Here is a 24,287-nt window from a genome sequence, read left to right as displayed (position 1 = left end):
AAAAAAAGAGATTCTTGCCAATATTAGAAACACCATCTCCTGCAGTTCTGGGCAGTACTAATCTCCCTAACAGTATCAGAGATTCCTATCTGAATAAAATCCTTTCAGTCCTATTTGTACTCTTATAGACCCTATTTTTATAATTCTTCCCCTAGATAGTTTTTGATCCAGGTTGAGGTATCTCCATCCATGTCACTTGTATTTCTCTGCAGCATTCACAGCTGGAATATAGGCATTGAAAGCATTTTCTCCCCAAGGAGAACCAACTGTAATATCTTCCTCCAAGTCTTGCACCAGCCATCCACCAGAAGTCTCTGGTTCTTCCCACGCTGCCAGAGTTCTTGAATCATACTGACCCTGTGAGCACTTCCCTTTGACCTATCTCTGTCTCCTGTATAACTGAAATACAGCCCTTTCACTAACTGTGAACACTAGTATCAAGGATCGTACTTCCTCTCTGCTACTGATGTTTCCAGCACTTTTTTTTAAAGTTTTATTTATATTTTACTATGTCTTCACTTATGGTTTTATTCTCTTTTTGGATAACAGACAAATCTTTCACAACACTTTTCTCCTGATTTAAAAAACTTCACTGTACTAGACATGACTGTAAACATGAATGACCCATGCTCAAATGATGTCTTTTTGTTGAGAGAAGTCAGTTTTGTGTGCATGCCTACCAATGATGAAGTGTCCCCAAACCTTCCAAAGTTAATTGATGAGTTGTCTGCTGATCAACACTATGATGTTATGCCTCCACCTTCCTTCCCTTGAAAGGGCAAATCCCAAAGAACCACAGAATTTCTACTGAAAGCCCCATGAAACCTTCATTTCTTTGAGCATTTTCCTCTGCCTGGTATAGTTGTGAGTTATTTCTGTAGTAATGCTGGACTGTGGTGTGCCTCAGTATGAGGGATGTGCAGGAGAGTTTCCCATGCTTCATCCCATACGGGTCTTGGAAGCCAAATAATGAGTGACAATAAGAAGTATGGTGCTGCTGCTGACTGTCCTGTGTACTGAACAGGTTGAAGAGACTTTGGGGGAAAAATTACCATTCATTATAGAAAGTAAATTCCGTGTATCTACACTCATGCCGTGCATAGGTATGCAAATGTTTGTGAAAACGTATGCATTGGTATAAAAAGCCAACATTTCCCTTTTTTCTATAAACTGCATGCAGTTGTGTAGAATTCAATGTATGAAAGATCCTGGTACTTGGGAACTGATTTCTACAGCCATAAATTGTTGATCTGCTCACGTATTACTACCAGAGTTAGCAAAGTGCAAAAGGCAGAGGTCCTGTTTTACCTGAAACATTACAGAATAGGGACCTCGCTAATACTGTTTGAAATAGCATATGGACACCAGGCCTTTATTCTAAAATTATTCCTTCAGGGATTGCAGTTGAGTTGCAGAAGCCTATAAACAGCAAGTTAAGAAAAAATCAATTAAATTGTGTCTTTGATTTTGGTGCAGCCCTGCCATTCATAGTCTCTGCCTTATGAACAATGTTACTATATAGGAAGTTAAAAATGTATTTAATGTATTTCAGTTGCTTTTTCTTCCACTACTTCCTTTGTTTTGTACATGACTGAATTTAATATTTAGGAAAGCATGCTCTTAGTTGATTCTAGATAGATTCCTTTACATAAGCAGAAATAATTTAAGTAGTAAATATCTTGCTGTTTTCTTTGAGACCCGATTTGGGGTACATGCAGCAGCACGCAGTACAATAAAAGGTTCTTTCGGCAAATGTTTAGGAAAATACTTTCCAAGAGATCTGCACATGATTAGAATTACTGAGTGCTCTCCTCTTTGGCTTCCTGTTTTGGAATTAAATGCCTTCGGGACACTTGGAAAATCTCTGTTTTGAAAAGCAAGAGCAATTTAACCAATTAAATACTTAATCGTCTTAGCTGTGATTTCAGTTAGTTGTAAATAGGGACGAACATATGAAAAAGTCCGTGACATACCTTCATCAAATTGAAGGAATAAATTAACTCCAGTAGCCATAGAGTAGCTTTTGAGGGAAATGAGAGCAGATAAAATGTAGCAACAGTAAAAGTGACGTTATGGTGCTTTCTCTGCACATGTGTACAATTACTAGCTCTTTCCTTACTTCTTGTATCCTGTGTTTCTGATTCTGTGCGATACTGAGTGAATCACTCTCTGATATGGTCAAAGAAGTTGGGGCTGTGAAACCTCTCATGCTTTGTGCCCTCTGAACACAAAGATCACCTGTGGAGGCTAATATGGCACGGTGTCATTCACCAGGGCCCTGGGGTACCGGGGCTATGTTCTCTGCTCCAGCGAATGCTTGGTGACTCATACAAATTGGAACAGCAGAGATGTCACCTCAAGTGCTTTGTGGTGTCTGAAGTGCTTTTCTGAGGGAGGAGAGATGTGCCTTCAAGTTTCCCCATGCCGAAGGAGGAACTGTGAAAGTGGGAGAACGCAGCTTTCCTTTTCAAGTTTTCTGCTTGAAAATTGCTTAAAGTATTTTACATAGCTTATTTATAAAGTTTGAAGGAAAATACAAATATGCTTGTTCAATGGTTTTACACAGAACAGTCTCTTCAGGTCCCTCCACCTAGTATGGAGCAATTCAACTAGAAGAAGAATTCCCTAAAATGAGATGAGTTAATGTACCTAACAGCTCACCCATTATGTGGATCTTGCATCTGTGTAAAACTTCTGTAGTAACACTATATGTGAGCTTGGCCCCATGCAGCTAATGTACAGTGTGTACCATTTTTTTATTTTTGTAAACCTTGTGCTACAGTGGTCTTGCCTGGTTGTTGTATTTGTGTAGTATTGTTGAGCATCACAGGTGTTTTCCACCCCATACTGTGGGCATTCCTAATTTTGTACTGAGCTTTCTTGTCAAATAAAACAGAGTTTGCATGAAGATGGAAACTGTTACATTCCAGACAGAAACACTGTAAATAATTCATACAGTTTTTTTACTTGGCTTTAAATAATTATAAAGCAAATTCCAAATCCTTAGTTTTGGAGTATAGCTGGCTTCAAGGTGCAGTTGTATGGAGTTGTACAAAACTCTTGGTGGTGTATTACTATAGCTGAGATCCTTTTCTACTACTGTATTTTATTTACTTTTCCGTAGAAGTCTCCTAACCATATTATTCAGCCATAGGTATATAGTATAGCTATCTTTATTGTTAGATAATGGTTTAACAGACAGTTTTTAATTACATGAATGTAATGCGTACTGTCTTCTCATTTGAATTTTGTGAATTTTAACAGCATTTTGTCAAACTACAATTACTTCTTTGTAAAGCTTGCTAGCAGTTAAATTTGCATCGAGATCTATTATGTACGGGATTCCTGGAAATGAATAGTATCATGTAATACAGCATGGCAGTTTTTATTTGAGATCACATTAATAAAAGAAGTAATTCAGTACTTTCTTTCCAGCCACTATGAATGTCTCCAGTATACATTTGGGCTGTTTGTGATCAGTGACATTTGATAACATTATATTTATTAATACTTAGAATATTCTTACAGAGTATTTTGTTTGAAAGTGAACTGAAGGGCTTTTGACCTGCCCAAATCTGAATTCAGAGCTTTGCATTTCCTATGTAACAGTGATGAGAGAGTAGAAAGTAAGTACATCTGTATTACATCATATATTAATAAAATAAACATTTTTCAGGGCAAGCAAAAGCTGAAATTCCTTGTCATGGTAGGGTCTGGCCCTATTCCATTAAAAAATACCTTTATTACACTTAAGCATTTCCAAAAAGAAAAAAATCGCTGGATCCTAATATGCTACCAGTTTTTATTTAAGAGTAGGAAGAAATTCAGGTGGGTTTTTTGAGAATTTGCAAGTAACTTCATAATTATTTTGAGTGATAGTTAAAATTTTTGAGTTAAGATTATTTTGAATTTGAAATAGATCTTTGTATTTTAATTTCATCTTCCTATTGTCCTAATAGGAGAGTAATGTATATACTTTAGCTTCAATGTATAGTTAATATGATTCGATCTTTTGTATTCAAATAAACTGGTCGTAATTAAGCTACATTTTTTATGATTATTGTTTTTAATTGTTGTGCTTATATAATATAGGCTATGGCCAAGCTTAGACTGGCATCTCAGGTAACTTTTAAGTTGTAGCGTTTTGACGATACTAACTTAATTGGATACTGTTTTCTTTTTCAAGTAGGCAGCATGCAACTATCATACTTGCAGTAAGTCACTGCCTTTCTCTTACAGTGCCCTGGGTGGGTGTCTGTGCAGGCAAGCCTCCGTGGAGTGCTTGCCCAGCTCCACTGTGGCTGCCAAGCCTGTAGCACAGCAGATAAATCCAGAACTGCACTGTCCCTGCGTCCCCTTCAGCCACTTTTAAATGTGGCCTTCAACTTCAAATTTCTTGTTTTTATAATGCCAGATTTTGTGACAATTTGAGCATTTCTGTCTGTAACTTTTTCACTTGAATTGCTGCTAAACACTGTCTGTCAGTCTTGGCACCATTTTCGTGCAGTTTCCCATCTGAGAAATTAATGAGGATTTGAATTTGTCTTCTATAAAGGAAAGGTTTGTAGGCATTTGCTGTCAGTCTCCCCATTGAATTAAGTATGGCCAAAACTGGGTTGCTGCTGAGATTCTCAAAGCAGAAATAATAATCCTTGTTCTAAAAAAATAAAATTGACCTAAAATACAGCTGAACTGCTACCATTGTCTTCTAGTGTAGCAATTTTTTTTTTTTCTTTTTGCCTATTATAAAACATAGAGCCCAATCCTGGAAACACTTCAACTCAAAAAAGCAATAATCTTGTGAAATAGTACTTAACCTCAAAGTAGTAACTTATTCTAGTTCATCCAAATGCAAGATAATGACAAAAATAATCAGAAAATCCTGCAATTTGGTTTATGTTTGGATGAAATTGAATTATTTAAAACTTTGCTTGTGTGTGAATTTTAATTTTTTTACTCTGATAATTATTGCAAACGAACTGCAACGATGTGTAGTTACACCAACTTGATCCATTTTTCATGAGCCTTGAAAACGCTGCGCTCCTCTGTGTATATGCATAGCTTGTGCTCATGTGGTAGCACTGTATTTGCAAGTATTTTTTATGAAGACTTGTGAATGAAATTCCAAACCTTTCTATTAAACATAGCTATTTTGTTGTATGCCTAGAGTAGGCAGATTCACAGATCTAAATCACACTATTCCGCCAAGTGACATAGATGCACTTGGTATCTGTGGCCAAAATTTGGTCTGACAGAATTCCTTGTCACCTGTCCCTTAACCTGCGGTATCCCGGGGGCTCCTGAGAGTGCAGTCCCAGGTTGGTCATGCCATGGACTTCCACAGCTCATCTTGCCCTCAGCACTATTACCTAGCAAGGCTTCTGAAAACACAAGTACCAAAACGTGCCCTGCAAAAGATTGCCAGAGGTGCCCTACAGTACGAGGGAAGTCATGAAGCCATCCTCATTTTGGTTCTCTCCTCTGGCAGAGGGGCTGGAAGCTGCTTTGAAAGTGCCTGACTCATAGGTTTTTCAGTTATTGTGGAAGCTGTTCCGCTTCATGTGGAATAATTAAGTATACGCTGGATGAGACAGAGGGATGGACTTTGAGCTGACGTTTACCGTACTCAGAATAAGAGGCAGGAATTCCTGTCCCAGCAGAGAGGCATATGTGGAGCATTCTCCATACCTTACCTGTCCTGCATCAGTTTTCTTACAGAAGGGCTAGTGGTAAAAAAGAGGGGGTATGAGTGCCACCATCTCCAGTTGTTTCTTATCTTGCCATACTTCCTTAGAAAGAAGGGCTGCTGTAAATGCCTAATTCCAAGGAATGATACTGACAGATAATGTTGATTGGAGGTAGTGGGAGTAATTGAATCCCTGCAGCTTACAGCTGAGGTTGCTCTGTTCTTCTGCGAGGTGTGTTTCCATAGCTTCAGGTGGACCCTTCTTTTAAGAATTTCAAATAGACTGGGTTAGTCCACGTGGGCCATGCCCCTCTTGCTCCTTTGATTACCTTGCCTCATTTCCTAGCTTCACCGGCTGTTAGCTGTAGTTTCCACCAGACGAGGTTTCCTAAAGTACTGTGTCTCAGTCCTTCAGCCCTGTTCAGAATAGAGTCTTGTACTTCCTACGTAAAAAAAGAAGATGTTTCTTCGGGGGGAGGAGAGAAGCCACCAAATTCTGCATTTTGTATGTGACAGCCTGGGAAAAATGAAGAATGATTTTGATAGAGTTCCCCACCTTTATGTGAAGAAAAATTTCCCAACTGTTCTGTTTTCATGGTCTGTTGCCTCTTTTGCTTGAATAGGTTTTGCTTTCACTTGTAATAGCAGTTTTAAAGCAATCAGAAGACAAATCTAATTTACAACCATTAGAAACGATTATTAATGCATGAGGAACTACTGCAGGTTTATGTGCCGTATCTTTTTGGGGTGGAAATCTAGGTATTTTGGTATGCCTTGAATGACAAAAGGCTGTGGGTTTTTGTTAGTAACCTTTATTTTGGGGGGGGTAAATAGTCTTTCTGATTATGACTGGTACTTTAACAGTGTCATGGTCAGGGTGCTGACTGGCAGTCAGAGGATTTTCCTTTGGGAAATGAAGTATTTCAGGGATCCATTGCATGTTTACCTTAACTCAGACTTGAGTTTTTCCATTGGTGACATAGTGGCTTTTCAAGGTAGCCCTGTCTTCCAGAAGAAGGCTCGTTGGACATGGTGTTTAGTAATATCACCGACTAATACAAGGACCAGTTTCTTTCTTCGGTATTGACGGGCAGTATTTAACCAGGTTCTGCCCTTGGCCAACTGAATTTGAAGGCATTCAAGATAGTGGGGAAGATTCTGTCACTGAATACAGGAAACAAGTCCATAAGGTAACTTCATTATTCTTGAGACCTCTTCTGTTATTCTCATATGGCCTCATCTGTCAGTAATGATGCTGGCATCAGGTAACATATGGAGGCTGTTGGATTTCCCCATATATACTTCACATAAAAGAGCAATTTATTAATGTATATAAAAATGATGCAGCTAGTGGCAAAGACATTTGTATACCATTCATCTTACACTTAAATTCTTCAGGAAGTTGTCCACATTTTTATGCATTTTTACAGACCATGACGTAGTGGGGTAACTTTGATTACAGCCTAAAAAATTTAGCATAGTATGAATAGTGAACGGAAGATACCGACAATCACTTAATGCAAACTGAAATTCTTGTACTGTATTAAAATAAAAATCCCCATGTGCTAGGGTGGTTTTGAGATTCTCGGTTCGCTTTTTTTTCCTCAGCATGTTTAGTTTTGCAAGGAGATTTTTTTCATTTTGTAGGTCTCCTTGCAATTTTCAAGTAATACTTCATGTTGAGATTTTATTCCAGGCACTGGGCGTACTGGCTGTTCAACCTTCATTCAGTCAGCCAGGCTTCTGTCTTCTGCCATCCTCTGGCTTGTAGGGGTGATCCAGGCTGGTCAGGAGGGTGTGAGGTGAGCTGCTGCCCAGAGGTCTGACTCTTCTCTCCAATGAGGCTCATCTTGCTGACTGCTCCAACGCCACACTGCATTTTCCACATGGAAAGGAAAGGGAGGATCAGACTGGAGATTCAAGATCTTTGTAAGGCTGAGAATGACTTGAGACTCTGCACAGGAGGTACAAAAACCAGCAGGAAAATGACCTGCAGAGACTAGACCTGTGGGGGCTGCAGGCAAGAAAGTGAGACACGGTCCAAATAGATGTGGAGAACACCCGGGAGGAAGAATAAAGAGTGCAGATACTATCTCACCACGCTGCCACACCCTCCACATTAAACTGTGCTTTAATTCTGTCTGCTGAACACTGTCCTACCATTCAGTTTTCATGTTCAGATCTCCCTATTTGCCAAAGTGTTGAATGGGGAGGGGAGATGCTTTCTGAAAACTCTTGTGTTTCTCACGGTAGCTCACAGTTGTCTCTGAAGAAAGAGAAACACCACGCTGGAGAAAGTGTGATACATTTGTTTTCAACTGCAGAGGCTGAAATGAAATTAAGTGTAAATGTATTCCAAGCAATGAAATCAGATTTGCATACTAATCTGGATGGCATCTCCCCGCCCCCCCCCACCCCAGTGAAACTAGCAGTACCAGTAACTGTGCCTGAGTCACCTTTTCTCCCTTGCCTCCTTGAAGCCCAGTCCTGCCCTGCTCCTGCAGAATATCTCAGGAGGCTGGCCTGCAGCAGGAGGAAGTAGAGGTCAAGATGGCAGGAGAAGAGATGAGGAACATGGGAGTGACTTGAGATCCAGGAGATATGTACCCACTGTTCTTTAAACCACTTCTCTTACCTCTTCCCCCAAAAAGGGTGTTAGGGCCTACTTAAGCATTTCAAAGGGAATTTGGGCTGAGCAAGGATGGCTGTCTTAGCTGGCCTCTGTGGGTGAGGTGGAGAGAGGAAAATGTTTTGTGTCAGCACAGGAAAATCCCTTTTTTATTAGGTAATTCTGTCACCTCCTCAGTTTACCTGGTCCATCACTTCCCTGGCCCTTCCCCTTCTTCTGAAGCCCTCCCAGTCTGAAGGTCACCTGCCTTAACCCATACCTTCCTGCTGCTTTTCAGTCTGGAGCAATGTTACTACTAAAGAGTATCAAAACATGCTATTAACTCTTTACTGCTGCCAATTAGCTTGTTACCAGGGTGTTAAACTTGCCTTCTTCATCAGGAGAAGTAAGAATAGTACAAATATATTATTTTGCCTTTAGAATGACATGCGGCATAATTTCTTATCTATTGATTTAAATAAAGTAGCATTTTAAAAGGAACAAATCAACTTAATTTGTTCAGGGGGTACTTAAAGGTTGAGAACAATTTTGTATCAATTAAAATTAGTGATAACTCATTTATGATGGAACTAATGTAATTAATTAGGTAGTTGCTGCTTATCTTTTTTCTAATACATACATTACTTTTAAACATCTGCTCAGTAGTCCATTATGATAGCATGAGAATGGTTTTACGTGAGAGCAATTGAGGAACAGATGCTTCCTGATGACAACTTCCCTATTTGTTTAGGAAACAGTCAGAGAGTCCTGGATTCACAGTTTTAACTGGAAGCATGGCAAGCATGCAAGGAAATCTGCAAAGCAGAAACAAAAAATTGAGAAATCAAATTACTTCATAGCATTTCTAATGATTGCAGTTTTGTCAAACCCCCTTTTTTGTTAACATTTCAGGTTTTTTTTAAATGCGAGTATGTTTGTTTTGTCTTTACAAGATCTAGACAAAATTATGAATTTGTTCTGTGGTGTGTATGTGTGAATGTTTTGCAGCAGTTACAAAATCTTGCAAAGTTAAAATTTATTTCAATATTGTCTATTATAGTAATTAAGATTCAGCATTAGCTTAAAAAGAAAACAACAGTATACATAAAAAAGGAAACTAGAACAATTATTTGACGGAAAAATTTCAACAGGATATCATATAAAGTAGATAAAAATAAAATTCTGTTGTGATTTTTTTTATATAAATCATACCCGTGTTTTATATTTATGGCTTTGTCAGTAGTTGGTTAAAGAGTGAAAAATAAATCCCTTCTTCTGGGCTGTTATAAAACTCTCTGAGGCTCCATCGCTTTATTCAGCCAAGCACAGATTTTTAGATGTTCTAAAGATCACCTAAAATGACTGTACTCATTTTATTCATTTCATCAGCAAAGTTAATCTCATCAGCTAGAGAGATATCATCAAAAGTTTTAGGTTCCAAAATGTAGTTTCTCTGCATAAATACTGTGCATTGTACTTACAGAGACTGTGAAGTACAGGATTACACATCAATGCTGTATCTTTTTCTGTAAGAAGTCTTGAAACTGCTGTATACTGAAAGGAAAGGGGATTAGAGGCAGCCCTAAGAAGGATTCAGCTATCTGCCTTTGTATGCAAATCACACATACAGTGTACCCACTTGTCACTAGAAACAGCAGAAAAAGACTGAGTTTCAGAAACTTAACTTTGAGTGTTGAAACTTTGTAGTAGACTGAAGTACATTTTGTTACAGAGCAGAATAATGTCAGTTTTAAAACTTCTTTGAGCTTTGCATTCAGCTGAATGCTTGATTTCAGAAACTGCCTAAACTATCAGTCAAAAAAAATCCAGGATAATCCAGAATAAATGTGTCCACATGTACTGCTATCCAGAAGAGTAAAGCAGCAAAGCTGTCTTCTTCCCTTCTCAACTGCCTCTCCTGCCGTCAAACTATGTGTGTCTTCTGGGAAGGCCACTTCTGCATAAACCCACCTTTCTCTGGAAGTAATAGGATATTTTGGGAAGTACTCAGTCATCTAATGTATGTCTGGTAATGGCAGGAATTCTTAAGATTTCTTAATGGCTGTCTCAAAGAACAATGAAATCAGAAAGTCTCTCCTTTGCTTTCCTTTTCCTAAGCCAGCAATTGAAGGTGGAAGTTTTTTACCAGCTGAAATCTTGTGCTAACCCAGTAAATTGAATTCTTAATGACGCAGTTGTTCCTAGGTTAATTTATGACCTTCTGAGTATACCTAAGTATACTTCTAAGCAGTGGTTTTCTAAAACTTTCTAAAGTTTTCCTAAGGATATACAGATTTGAGTATTTCATTTTAAGTTAGTATTAACTTCCTTTCCTAATTATTTGGAGAGAGTGAAGAATATGGCTTCTTCGTTATTCAGTCTGAAGTAGTCACAAATTAGGTATCAGTGTTTATGTGAGGGTATACAGTCATTTTACCCTTGTATACAGAAAGTGGGAGAATAGTGTATACATACAACTTTTTTCTAAAACAGTAGTATTTAATACATGAACAGGTAGTCTTGCCATATCCAGAAGAAGTTTTAGGGCAAGGTAAACTGGTGACTAAGCAGTAGGCAAGACCATAATATCTGATGAAACATTGATGTCTGTGAAGCAGTATGATTTTGATTCCAGGAGGTTGATCCAAAAAGGGGTTTGTAAATTTTAATGTAGGTTCGGTTCTGAATATGGATGCTTTCCCACCTCTATGAACTCAAAAGCCAGTTTGTAATTGTTTTTTGGTTTCTTTTTCCACAGGCTGCTGCTGTTCTTTCTTTTACTATTCTCACTAAAGCATTGAAAATAGATCCATTTTCAAGAAAGTTCATCTTACCATAGAGAAAAAAATTCCATTTTTCTGAAGTGATCTTTTTAAATCTGAGTATCACATCTGATCAGAGGGTATGACATTTGTGAGGGGGAAAAGAACTTGCCTTCTTAGCCTGTTATACATTTACGTGGGAACTGGACATAGCATGCCTAACTGTACCTGGCCCATGAAGTCAGATACAGTAATCATCACTGTCCCTTCTGGCATGTTGTCTTTAGTATCCATTCACATACAGTTTTAAAAATTACGTTAACATAGAGAGCACTTTCTTTGAAGATTCCTTCCCAAGGTCTGGGCTTGCCATTTGTGATCTTCTATCCATGTGCCTCAGCAGCATCTGGTTGTCTAATACACTAAATTTGGGGGAAATCACTTTTATGTGGGCTATCAAAAAAAAAAAAAAAAAAAAGTATTTTGTGTGTCATTACTGTTATAGTTAATCAGTTCTTCATAGATTAATTCATCACTGAGTTCAGTTAAGGATGTGAGATAAAAGTGCAAAATAGCTTTAAGTTTCTCGTGTGTTAAGTCCGGATGGTGTTCAAAAGATGCTGGTTCTTCTTTCCTGATCAATCTTTATTTTGCTTGGACAGAGACAGGAAGAAAATGTTCACAGTTGCTTGGCAATAGTCAGGTTGGAAATACACACCCAACCTGTGGGGCATTATGGTTGCTTAGTTCATGCATGCAAATTTGGGGGTTTGAAAACTGAACAAGTCCACACCCATAGTGTCTTTTTGGAAAGTTTATTCTAACAATCTTAATGGCATTATTAATTTAATGGTTCCATTTTCAGAGGTGTTGAGTATTGATAATTTTTAGATAAGTCAAAACAACTGGGTACTAGAACTAGCACTACTTTGAATATTAATTTGAAATGCTAAGGAAATATATGCTGCAACTGGGATATATCTCAATGGTGTAACGTTCTGTCCTGATTTATTTCAAATCTACAATAAACTTTACTTACTTTACACTTTAAATATACATTAACAGGAAAAAATAATCTCAGTTTTAGAAGTATTATTAGCAAAAACAACCTCTGGCAAAAAGCCTTTCAAGAAGGTAGAACAAAGAATTTTCATGGATACATCTGGTTTGTCTTTTGGCAAGGAAAACCAGATTACTTAAGGATACACTTTTAAAATTATCTATACTAAAGGTAATGAGAGGGATGCAGCTGTAGTCACCTTACTGTACCAGTTGTTGTGCCATGAAGATTTTAGAGCGCTTTTGTCTTTTGTTTACAAAACAGCCTGCACTTAGAGGGACCTCAGTTCTGCAAATGCATAGTTCACAGCTGCGGGAGTTAAGATGTCTTTGTAGGTTTTGAACTTTTGTGATTTTCTCGCTAGTATTGATAAATGGCTTTTGAAAGTTAAGTGAGTGATGCTGTGAAAGGGATGATTGCCATTATTTCTGTTCTGTATATTTATTGAATTTATTACAATATTAGTAACTACTTTTCCTTTATGCAAATACAAAAGCTGATGTATTACTGTGTTCATGTTTGTTGTTTTAGGAGTCTTTGGATGATTCTCAAGCAGCTGGAGTTTGTGCAACAGAAGTGATTCACTATGAGTATCATGTCTTGTACTCCAGCAGCTACAGAGTACCTGTGCTTTATTTTAGGGCATGCTTTTTAGGTAAGACCAATCTTCTATTAAACAAAAGGAAGAATAATATGTTGGGTCAATAGATGTTAAGAACACAGACTCTATATTAAATTGAGCAACAGAGTAATAATTATATGTAGTAAAAAAGTAAGAGATTAGGCTGTTCACAATTAAATTTTGTCATACTCCCAATACAGAGCTTCAGAACCTTGGAGTAGATGATATCATCTCAGTCTGAAGGAGGCTGATCTTTGGCTCCTGGCGTCTTGCCTGTGGTTGACTAAAACTGCTGGTCATTTTTCTTGTTCTTTTCTTTAAATTAACACAAAAACTTAAAGCTGCAGTTTTGAATTTGGCTGCAATATAAGAGGACATAATTACATACAGTGCTTCAGCAGAACTGTGTCGGTTTCTTTGGAGCCTGAATTTGAGCCACAAGGCTGTGGTCTAAATGTACCTTTAAAAGTGTATGCTGGTTTTTTGTATTTAAATTTGCTGCTTAAACAAAACAAAATTGATAAGGTGTTGCCTTTTTCTGTCTATTAAAACTGGCTCCTGAAACACTAACTGATCTTCTTTCCTCCCTGATACATACATCTTGTTACCTGTTACTCAGTTGCTGTAGCCACTGTGATTTCACTCCCCATCCTGTCAGAAAGGAAGGAGGAACACACAGTCTCCCTCCAAGGCCGCTGGTGGTGACACTTAACTTAATCAGCAGAGTGATCACACTGCAGCACTGGCTGTGCTCTGTTCCTCTCTGCCCAAAGACTGTGTACCTAGGGTGGAGGGATTGAAATCTCCAAGCCATTTCATTCAGTCTCCTGCATGGTAGCATCAGCATCTTTTGTGTTTTGAATAATCTCCTAACTTTATCTAGATAAAGATGTCTGAATGTTGCCAGTGATATCTTTTCCTATTTAATTAAAAAGTAGCTTAAGCTGCTTTGAATGTGTTTGGTAGATTTAATCACTCTCTGGCTTACATTGTTTAATGGTTTCTAATTTTGCAGTGTTAGCATTTTAAAAGGCACTTCAAATTTAAAATTGAAGAACAAATTCTCATAGACTCCCTGGTGGAAAGATTTTAGTCTGAGGTGCAGTTTCAGGAATGGATAATTTGGGGTAAATTTTCAAACTGGGAAGTGGGGAACTGGGGACATTGCTCCGCCTTTACCACCAACAGAATTCATTTGCACACATCCTGCTGCAAATTTATTTCTAGAATTGTTACAGGCATTTACAAATGTGCAATGTTTTGCCCTTAAACTTATTGTGCAGACAGGAAGATAAAGAAAGTTTTGCTGTAAGAGAGAGATTAACCTATTTGTGGCCCTGAAAAATGTCATCTTCTTGGGTTTAGCTGAATTAATAGTGCAGTGTCACTACAGAAGAGGATGGAGACGCTGCAGGTAGAGGAAATAGGACACTGTTTCTAATGTACTGTACTTTCATATAATTAGTATTCACCATAAGCAGTTAATCACCAGAGAAGAGCTCCCAGAGACAAAACAAGTTGTTTAGCTTGTCAGCATCAGGGAATTGGAGGTGTTGAAACATGACTCCTTATAGCTGGAAGTGGATATTACAGAAGCTAGTGGATGATCTAATGCACAATCCTGGTATTATGTGCCAACAGCTCCCCTTGCAGTACAAATCCGTAATTGTTCCTACAAGTATAATTATGTTTGAAAATACTTCTTGGGAACGTTTCACAATGGAAAACAAGGACTGTTTTTTAGATAATTCCTAAAGTCACCTGGGTTCTCTTCAACATTTAACATTGTTTTTTAACATTTAACATTGTCTGACTCTTGAAGAGAGAAGGATACGAAATGCTGGCAATAATTACTTTTCCTATAATATTTTCAACTATTATTCTCTGATTTTAATTATGGATAGTGTACTTCTGAAAATGGAAAATTCTGTTGTCCCTGCAAGTTATTTGCCTGATTGTGCCGTGCTGTCTCCAGGTCCCGACATGGGGTTTTCAGGAACAAGCAGATGACAATCGCTTTCACAATCGCTTGAGATATCTGAGCAAAATATCTTTTGTCTGATGCTGAACCCGGTATAAGGAAAACTCTAGGCTAGGTAATGCCCTGAGATTTTTTTCCTTTGAGGTAATAGTCTTCATGTGGTAGGCTCCTCACCTTGTTTCTCAGACAACTAGTAATACTCGCTGCATTCCTCATCTGAAATAATCAGGGAAGAATCTTCTGAGACGTACACCAATTTCCCAGTCTAAATTCCTATGATTATTTGTAGATTAAGTAACAGAAGCAGTTTCTCACAAGTCTCTTGTGAGCTGTTCGTGGTTTCCCTTGAATCCTGTCCATACTGATCCTCAGGTTAATTAGAGCTTGTTGGGGGAGTGGAGGTGAGCTATAATCCTTCCAGTGTTTCCACAGCCCTGCCCTATCTTGCCTTCCCCAGCAGCAGGGCACAGAGTTTGAATTCAGAACTCTGCTTCCTCTATGGCAGTATGTTAAATGGCCATTACGCCTCGAGGCCTGCCTAGGAAATAACAATTCTGTTCGACCTAAGTGGTTTTGCTTGTTTTGCAATATTCACTTGCTCACTTTGTATGTTATGGTAGCAACTGGTGTCAGCCTCTCCAAATCTGCACTCTTCAAAATAGGCTCTTTGAAAACATTTCTAAATGTTCTAAATAATTAAATCCTACCTTTCTCTGTGAGTCCAGTTTCTGTTGACTTGGTCTCTTGCAGTCCCACCTAGGAAAAAGGCTTCCAGTAGAGCTGCAGGGGAGATTTTCCTGTCACATTCAGTGTGGTTGGCATCTTCAGGAGCTTGTGTCAGTGAGGACATCCAGTTTTCACTGCTCTCTGCTAGCAATTGTGTTTAAACATTACAGTTCAGTTCTTCCTGCAAATAGGGCAAAAGTTGTATCTTTATCCTTGCTGGTGTCTAAATTGGATGAAATAACTTATTTTCCAGACTTCATCTTTAGACCTCTTTTTTGGGGGAGAGGTAGTGCGACATGTAACGTAGTGTAAGGTAAGGGTTTGACATTTTAATTGCCACAGAACTAAAACCTTATGAGAGACATCTAAACTTTCTGGTAGTCTCTGGGAATAGATTTAAAGGAAGATCTTCTTCTGCGCAAGGACAAATTTGAGCTGAATATAATGATTAAGCGTGATGACTCTTGTCTGGAAGGTTGTTGGGGAACATCACAGGATACCTGAACATAATTTTAGACTAGATATGTGTAAGAAACATTTTTCCTCTACCTCATAATATTTCCCCCATGGGATATATTCCTAAATTCAGACCTGTTGAAGTCCTAGCTTGTGTCAGGAGCTCAGAACAATGCTCCTCAATACCTCAGTCTCAGAGAACTAGGTGTCATTTGTCCAAAATCTGTCTTATGTATGCCATACTTTTCAGAAATGGGAGCTCTTCTTTCTTTCTTTGGCTTCCGAGATTACCAAATAGGTAGTTGGAGAAATGCATGAACCCCTGCTGATACCTGATGTCAGCAATTAGCCCTCTTAGAGACAGATGGTATAGGCAATTAGCCTTCTCCTTCAATGCTGGCATCAGCCAGATGGGCTGAGCTAGGTCCAGTAAGCTTTCTTTAATCAGCAGAGTATTTTCCCCTTTTCTTAGTCTTTAAGATGTCAAGGAACTTGGGTCTTTTCCTGAGGTGTCATCATCTGAAACCATACATTCAAAAAACCTCTTGCACCAACAGTGAGGTAGCAGCAACACAATCACAGGTGGACACAGGCATCATTCAGGAATCACCTGAATTTGAAGAAAATAATGGCTTGTCTCACACCTCTCTTCTTATTTTTCCTACAAAGGTAGAGGAAGAATCATGAATGCCGGCTAAGCGCTAAAAGAGCAGAACTAATGGGAGTCAATAAGGACTGCAGCCTAACTCCTCTAGGAAAGAGAGAAGGAATGGGATTCTCAAGTTGACCTGCTCAAAATAAGTTTTGTGCTCTGATATACAGATAGATCCCTGCCAATAAAAAAAGTGCTAATCAGCGGTTAGAGGGAGGGAGCTTGTGAGATAATGTAACATCCTCCAGCCCTGAAGGCATGACTTTCTGTATTCATAACCATACTGGGCCTGGTGGATGCACTTTCCAGAACACAGACTTACTCCCTCAACTCAAAAGCATGTAACCACTATGTCATTTCTCAGAAAGATAGCTCCTCCTAAGACTGTGTCCCATATGAACTTGTTTTATCTTGGCTTTGGACATAAATAAAACTGAATAATTTGTATAATCAGATATTCTCCCAAGCTGTAAGGGTTTTTTATTCTTTTGTGGTAAACGGTTTCATAAGAGTGTTTCTTTGGAAAATATGCCAGAATGAAGCCTCAATACAACTCGTGCACCCATTCACCAAAAGAGTCAAATAACCTTTAATTGGAAACCTAAGAAATTATTAAAAGCCCTTAGTAAACAGTAACTTGGGAAGCCTGAAAATTTTCCCTGAAAATGTATGTGAAAATTTGTGTGCCTGAAGAATTTCCGCCCTTTGTAGAAGTTAAGGTGCCAAGTCAGCTGGGAGCTGACTCATACGTGGTCTTAATGACCACACCTTGCTGCTGTGAGGGGGGCACTCAACTGTCTGCTTTTTAATTATTTCTTACCTGTGGTGATATAAATGAATTAACCCCAATTGGACCATCTAGAACCTTTTCTCAGAAAAGTTTGTTGTAGTCTAGACAGTTTAAGTAATAAAAATCCGAGTTTGTGATAGAAAGGTTATAAAGGTTGCAGTTGTTCTTGCTGACTGTTAAAGCAGATGAACTGGTTGATTCCAGCCCGTAGTTAATTAGTGGCAGAAACAGAACCCATACTTGAAAGAGTTCTTGACTCCTATCCTTTATCTCATTTCTCTTGGTTACTTCCCAGGCTCTTTTGGCCTTTCTTGCTGGCTAGATGTCAAGTTTATTTTATCAGAGTCTGCATTTTGCAGAGCCTGGGTTATTACTGATGAGCTGATGATGTGTTGCATGCCATATTTGTGGCACTACAGGCATGGAGCTTCAGACAAAGGTGCAGTAAATCTCACACGACCCACAAGCAGTTATTGCTGTGTGGTGTACGTTTCCTTTCATGCTCTGTAATTACTTAGATGGATTATACAAAAGGTACATATAGCCACAAACTTTCACTTACTGTCTGCACGCCTGCTCCCAGCTAGACTTGGGATAAGACTTGGGACAAGCTGCAAGCACCTCAGCAGCTGTGTCATTGTGGGTGCATGGTGAGTTAATGTATTGCTCTGCCTTCCTCTCCTGCCACTTCTCTTGTCTTGATGCTGCTGTTGCCTGCTTTTTCTGGCTGAACCCTTTGAGTTCAGCTCCATCACAGGAAAGAGAGAAGAAGCAGAGAGGCTGATTGGCTCAGCAGGTGCCACAGTGGCCCCTTGTTGCTAGCAGCAACAATTACAAAGTGCTCTGTCAGCACAGCTGGATATTTGAGGTCTCAGTGGGTTGCAAGAATGTTTAACAGGGCTGCTAAACACGTGAATGGTGACAGCCCTTGAATAAGGGGTCTACGGGCGCCCAAAGAATACAGATGTGTGTTTTGTGCAACTCTGGGAGCTTGCAAATAAAGTGGATTCACTTACATTATCCTAAGCAGATGACCAAATTCACACAAACTGAGGAGTTTTAAAACATAAACCACACTTCCAGCCGGATTACCTGAAATGGGTTTTATTGTCCACACTTACCTTCTGACACTGCAGGAACAAAACCAAAATGGACTGCAAAACCTCCGAACTGTCCTTCTTTCCCTTGTGCTCTCTAACAAGCAGTCCTTCTATCAGTCATTTTAAGATCTTAGAGTAGTTGTTGTTTGGGGGTTTTTGTGGTTTGTTTTTTTTCTCTTTTTTTTTAATTGAGAAAGAAAGCACCAGACTTTCAGGTCTTTATCCCAGAAAAGAGGGTGGGGAAACGCACCATCCAGACTGTCTTCTTTCTCCAGTTGAACTCACATCCATTTTAAGTATCGATAACTTAATATTTCTTGCTGCATCTGGCCTTCCATCTAGTCATTTAAATAATGTACGGGAACACAGTACCTGGAAGCATGTATGAAAGCTAACTCCATTTAAAATGCACACTTAAACTCCTTTAAAGCTTAGTGAAATATATTAAAATAGTGCAGAAAATGAAAAATATAGGGAAATGTAAATCCAAACATATTTCAATGTATAAGTGCATAATCAGAATGCCCAGATCAATTTTTTATTCCTATCTGAAACGTTGCAATTACTCTATATTAACTACTGAAGTATTTTATTGTCTGTGGTCTTGCTATGATATGAACTGAAATTTTCAGTATGGATGTTATTTGTATTTTCCTCTGAAGTGAAAGTAATTCTACACTGATATATGATGGAAGATACACTACTTCTCATACATGAAGTAATAAAATCCATGAGGTGAAGACAAAACTAAATTTAACTATAATATGCTTAATGCTTCAATAATATTTGATCATTTCTGTAAATGAGATTAATGGTTAGAGTCAGAGTCATCAATTTCCTGTGTATGATCTGGATTTGCTGAAGTGTTATAAAAATTCACAGATACAAAGAAAGGTGTACAGAACAAGATCTAGAGTGGCAAATCAAATTTTGCATTAGAATGTGTGTTGTTCTAGATTTTCCATTTGGATTTCCTCTGGATTCTCTTTGCAGGTTGAATAAAAAACAGAAAATCACAAGTATGTATGGCATCTCGTATTCACAGAATCATAGAACAGTTTGGGTTGGAAGGGACCTTAAAGACCATCTAGCTCCAACCCTCCTGCCATGGGACACCCCCCCCCCGCCCAAGCTGCCCCCAGCCCCGTCCAGCCTGGCCTTGAGCCCCCCCAGGGACGGGGCACCCACAGCTGCTCCGGGCAGCCTGGGCCATCTCACCACCCTCACCGTACAGAATTCCTTCCCAGTATCTTACCCAAACCCACCCTCTTCCAGTCTCAAACCGTCACCCCTCGTCCTGTCACTACAGGCCCTGGTAAAACATCTCTCTCCACCTTTCTCGTAAGCCCCCTTTATGGATCAGGAGCCCACCAGAAGGTCTCCCCGGAGCCTTCTCTTCCCCAGGCCGGACAAGCCCAGCCCTCCCAGCCTGTCCTGACGGGAGAGGTGCTCCAGCCCCCTGACCATCTTCGTGGCCCGGCTCTGGACCCGCTCCAGCAGGTCCGTGTCTGTCCTGTGCCGAGGGCGCCGGGGCTGGGCGCAGCGCTGCCGGGGGGTCTCACCACAGCGGAGCAGAGGGGCAGAGCCCCCTCCCCCGCCTGCTGGCCAGGCTGCGGGTGACGCAGAGCCCGGGGTACAGCCGGCTCTCTGGGCTGCGAGCCACGTTGCTGGGTCATGCTGAGCTTGCCCACCAGCGCCCACAAGTCCTTCTCCTCAGGGCTGCTCTGAATCCGCTGTCCGCCCAGCCTGTGTTTGTGCTTGGGATTGCCCCGACCCACGTGCAGGACCTGGCACTCGGCCTGGTTGAACCTCATGAGGTTCGCACAGGCCCAGCTCTCCAGCCTGCCCAGCTCCCTCGGGACAGCATCCCTTCCCTCCAGCCTGTCGACCACCACCACGCAGCTTGGTGGTGTCAGCAAACCTGCCGAGGGTGCGCTCGATCCCACTGCGAGTGTCGCCCACAGAGATGTTAAAACAGTGCTGGTCCCAGTACTGACCCCTGAGGTACACCACTCATCACTGGTCTCCACTTGGACATCAAGCCACTGGTTTCAATTCTTTGAGTGCGATCATATAGCCAATTCCTTATCCACTGAGCAGTCCACCTGTTAAATCCATGTGTCTCCAGTTCCGAGGCAAGGATGTCATGTGGGGCAGTGTAAAATGCTTTGCACAAGTCCAGGTAGATGACACCAGTTGCTTTTCCCTCATCCACCAATGCTGTAACCATGTCATAGAAGGCCATCAAATTTGTCAGGCATGACTTGCCCGTAGAGAAGCCATGTTGGCTGTCACCAGTCACCTCCTTATTTTCCATGTGCCTTAGCATATCTTCTAGGAGGATCTGCTCCAGGATCTTGCCAGGTACCAAGGTGAGACTGACTGGCCTGTAATTCCCTTGGTCTTCCTTATTTCCCTTCTTAAAAATGGGAGTTACATTTCCCTTTTTCCAGTCTGTGGGCCCCTCTTCCCTCCAGGGCTCTATCCCTTGGTACTCTACCAAGAAGATCCCTGCAGAGGCCAAAGTCTGCTCTCCTGAAGTCCAGGGTGTGGAGATTGCTGTGTACCTTCCTCACTGCCATGACTGCTCAAATATGATGGATAGTGGCCACTTCATCCACCAGTCCTCTCAGGACCCATGGGTGCATCTCATCAAGTCCCATGGACTTGTGCACCTTCAGGTTCCTTAGATGCTCTCAAATTATAGTGGGTGGTTCTTCATCCTCCCAGTCCCTGACTTCGCCTTCTGTGACTTGGGCAGTGTGGCTGGGCCACTTGACAGTGAGGACCGAGGCAAAAAAGTCATTAAGTACCTTAGCCTTCTCCATGTCCCAGGTAATCAGGTGTCCCATTTTCTTCTGGAGAGGGCTTACATTTTCCCTGGTCTTGCTTTTATCACTGACGTACCTACAGAAGCTTTTCTTGTTGCCCTTTGATGTCCCTGGCCAGATTTAATTCTGTCAGGGCTTTAGCTGTCCTAAGATGATCCCTGACTGCTTGGACAGTTTCTCTGTAATCTTCCCAGGCTACCTGTCTTTGCTTCCAGCCTCTGTAGGCTTCCTTTTTGTGTTTGAGTTTGTCCAGTCGCTCCTTGTTCATCCATGCAGGCCTCTTGGCATTTTAACCTGACGACTTCTTTGTTGGGATGTGTTGCTGCTGAGCTTGGAGGGGGTGGTCCTTGAATATCAACCAGCTTTTTCTGGGCCCCTCTTCCCTCCAGGGCTCTATCCCTTGGTACTCTACCAAGAAGATCCCTGCAGAGGCCAAAGTCTGCTCTCCTGAAGTCCAGGGTGTGGAGCTTGCTGTGTACCTTCCTCACTGCCCTAAGGATCTTGAGTGCCACCATTTCATGGTCACTGCAGCCAAAGATTACCTGCACACAAGTGATCTGAGCATAAATACATCCTTCTAAAGTTAACTTACGCTCTCATAACAAATTTCTTGGTAGCTGTTAGACCATCTCCAGCACAGCTGTGGTATCTGCCATCGTTAGACAGAGGGCATGATGGTCTACCAGGTCTCACATTCATGAGGATGGCATAGTATAACTAGTTAATATGCTGTTTACCCCTTCGGATACTTCATTTGCCACATGCTTCTGCTATATGGTGCTTATGTAAGTTCAGAACTTGATGCTTTTTTATAAATATGTGCTGAAAATAAGATAAAACAGAGACTGTAGGCAGCTGGTTTTAACTTATATCTAAACATGGCATTCAAATGTTAATTGGGTGAATAAATCTTGTTCATTTAACAGACATGAAAATGTCAGTGGAATAAAACTTTATCACAGGATAATGGTTTCTGACACCTAATAAATGCAAGATGAAGCTACTTATTGAAAGTAGATCAAAATATTCTGTTGCCGTTTGCCAAAAACAAATATTCAGGAAAAATTGACATGCTTATTTTCTGAAGTGCTTGACACTAATATCATGGCTTAGTTCTGACCATAATTCGCAACCAAAACCTGGTGCACCAAAGCTATATAAATGCAACTCAATAAAAAACTATGGGCATGTAGGTTACCAAAACGCAGTAAACTTTTGTCTGCAGAATTTTGTTCCTTAGATTTTTTCCACTCACACTGTGAATTGCATGTATTTACATGAGACAGCTGTTCACGATACTGTTTTGTGGTTTTAAATATGTCTTGTCCAAGCATTGTTACACAAAATTAGTTTAACTTCACACCTTACAACCAGAGCAGTAAGTTGTTACTATCAGGTGACAGAGAAGAAAGCTGAACAGGGAATTTGGGGTAGTTTTATCAGCACCTTCAGTCAGGGTTTCAGCAATGCTGTTTTTGGAGTTACAGGGGCAGAAAGAGGTCAGTCATATTTTGCTGTTATTTTTTACATCTGCTTCCAGATAATCTGTATTTTCAGATTTACTTTTGCTATTCTGTATTAAAGATATAGCATGATTAAGAGCTTTAACCTGTGGGTGGTTGTTTCCCTCTCCCCCCCCTCACAGATGGAAGACCTTTAACTCTGGATGAAATATGGAAGAGTGTTCATGCATGCTACCAGGCTCGTCTGCTGGAGGGGCCCTGGGACACTATTACACAGCAGGTGAGAAACCACTGGTCCTTTACAAAATTGATGAATGCAATATATGCCTGGATCCTCAATGGACTTTTTCCCCCCCTGGACACAGATAAAATGCATAGAAGTCTTAACTGAGTTTGTGCTGAGCCAGTTACCAACAGTAGTTTTAGTCCTGAATTTTGAAGGATATGTAGGGGTTCATCATGTAAGACTTAACATGACAGTATCTCTCATTTAAAATACTTCTCCAAAGCTGGTCCTGCAAACTTCAGGCAATTTCTGAGTAGTCATGGAATTGAGTAAATACAAAAGTAGACTTATGTATCTAAGTAAAATATATTTGTGTGACATTTCATGGATTGTCTATTAATCAAATTACCAAAAAAGACTGTGTAATTTTCCATTTTAAATAGACTTGCAAACTCTGGGCTTGAAGGAGAGAAAATTGGTCTCTCAGTCAAATAATAAATTATTGCTGACTAATGTCTTGAAGAATCAGTAGTTAATGAATGCCATGTTTTAGAACAAGAAGCAGATTAGTAAACTCTGATATCACTGCCTTCTGTTAAAGCTATTCAAATCACTTTTATTTAAAGTGGTTTTAAGTCACCAGATCGTTTCAGCAACAGTTGCCAGACTTGTGATGGCTGTCTTGAAAACAGTCATACTCGTTCAAGGAACAGTGAGATATGGTTCAAGCTGAGTTCGTTGCTCTGGTTTCTTCCCTCGGCTCCAGGCCTCCAGTGCGAGTTTGGACAAAGAACAGAGACTCTTTGGGTGCGAATTTGTTACCATCAGACAAAGATACTAATGTGTTCTTTCTTCCTCCCCTTTCCTTCCTTGACTTTTTGATTTTAGCTGATTCCAGGCACACAGGTCTCTTACTATAGCAGATGGCACAACAGGGATGTAACCTCAACTGAATTCTGCAGGTGGTTCCTTAATTCAACTAATACAATTTAATTACAGGATGCCTATTTGTAGATGGTACTCAATTATGGGAATGCAAGCAGCACTCATGTTTTTGCAGCCACAAACTGTTATTTATGTTATAATAGCTCCCTGAGAACCTTACAAGCATTGTTTTTTTGATGTCTGCTGGACTTGTCTGATTTCCTGACTTGCCTGCTGCAGAATGAAGGTGAGAAGGTTAGGTTTTAATAAAATAATTTAATACGGTAGCAGATAACTGCGCAAGAAAAGTATTGTAGTTCAGATTTTTCGGTAAAATTTTACAATTTGTAGCTGAAGTTCCACATTTGCAGCTAAATCATGAATGTTTCTGCATAGAGAG

The 24,287-nt window shown here is 40.1% G+C and overlaps 1 protein-coding gene across 2 annotated transcripts in view; it reads left to right on the top strand.

The window, feature by feature from the left end:
- Positions 1-24,287, top strand: part of ATG10 (autophagy related 10) — a 90,044-nt gene that overhangs the window by 38,643 nt on the left and 27,114 nt on the right. For both annotated transcript variants that reach the window (XM_055698600.1, XM_055698599.1), the window contains exons 4-5: positions 12,648-12,771; positions 22,920-23,017. In XM_055698600.1, the coding sequence (XP_055554575.1) occupies positions 12,648-12,771; positions 22,920-23,017 (222 nt within the window). The remainder of the gene's footprint in view (positions 1-12,647; positions 12,772-22,919; positions 23,018-24,287) is intronic.

This window comes from Falco cherrug, chromosome Z (assembly GCF_023634085.1).
Source record: "Falco cherrug isolate bFalChe1 chromosome Z, bFalChe1.pri, whole genome shotgun sequence".
Classification (NCBI taxonomy): Eukaryota; Metazoa; Chordata; class Aves; order Falconiformes; family Falconidae; genus Falco; species Falco cherrug.
This window is presented reverse-complemented; position numbering and strand designations above follow the sequence as displayed.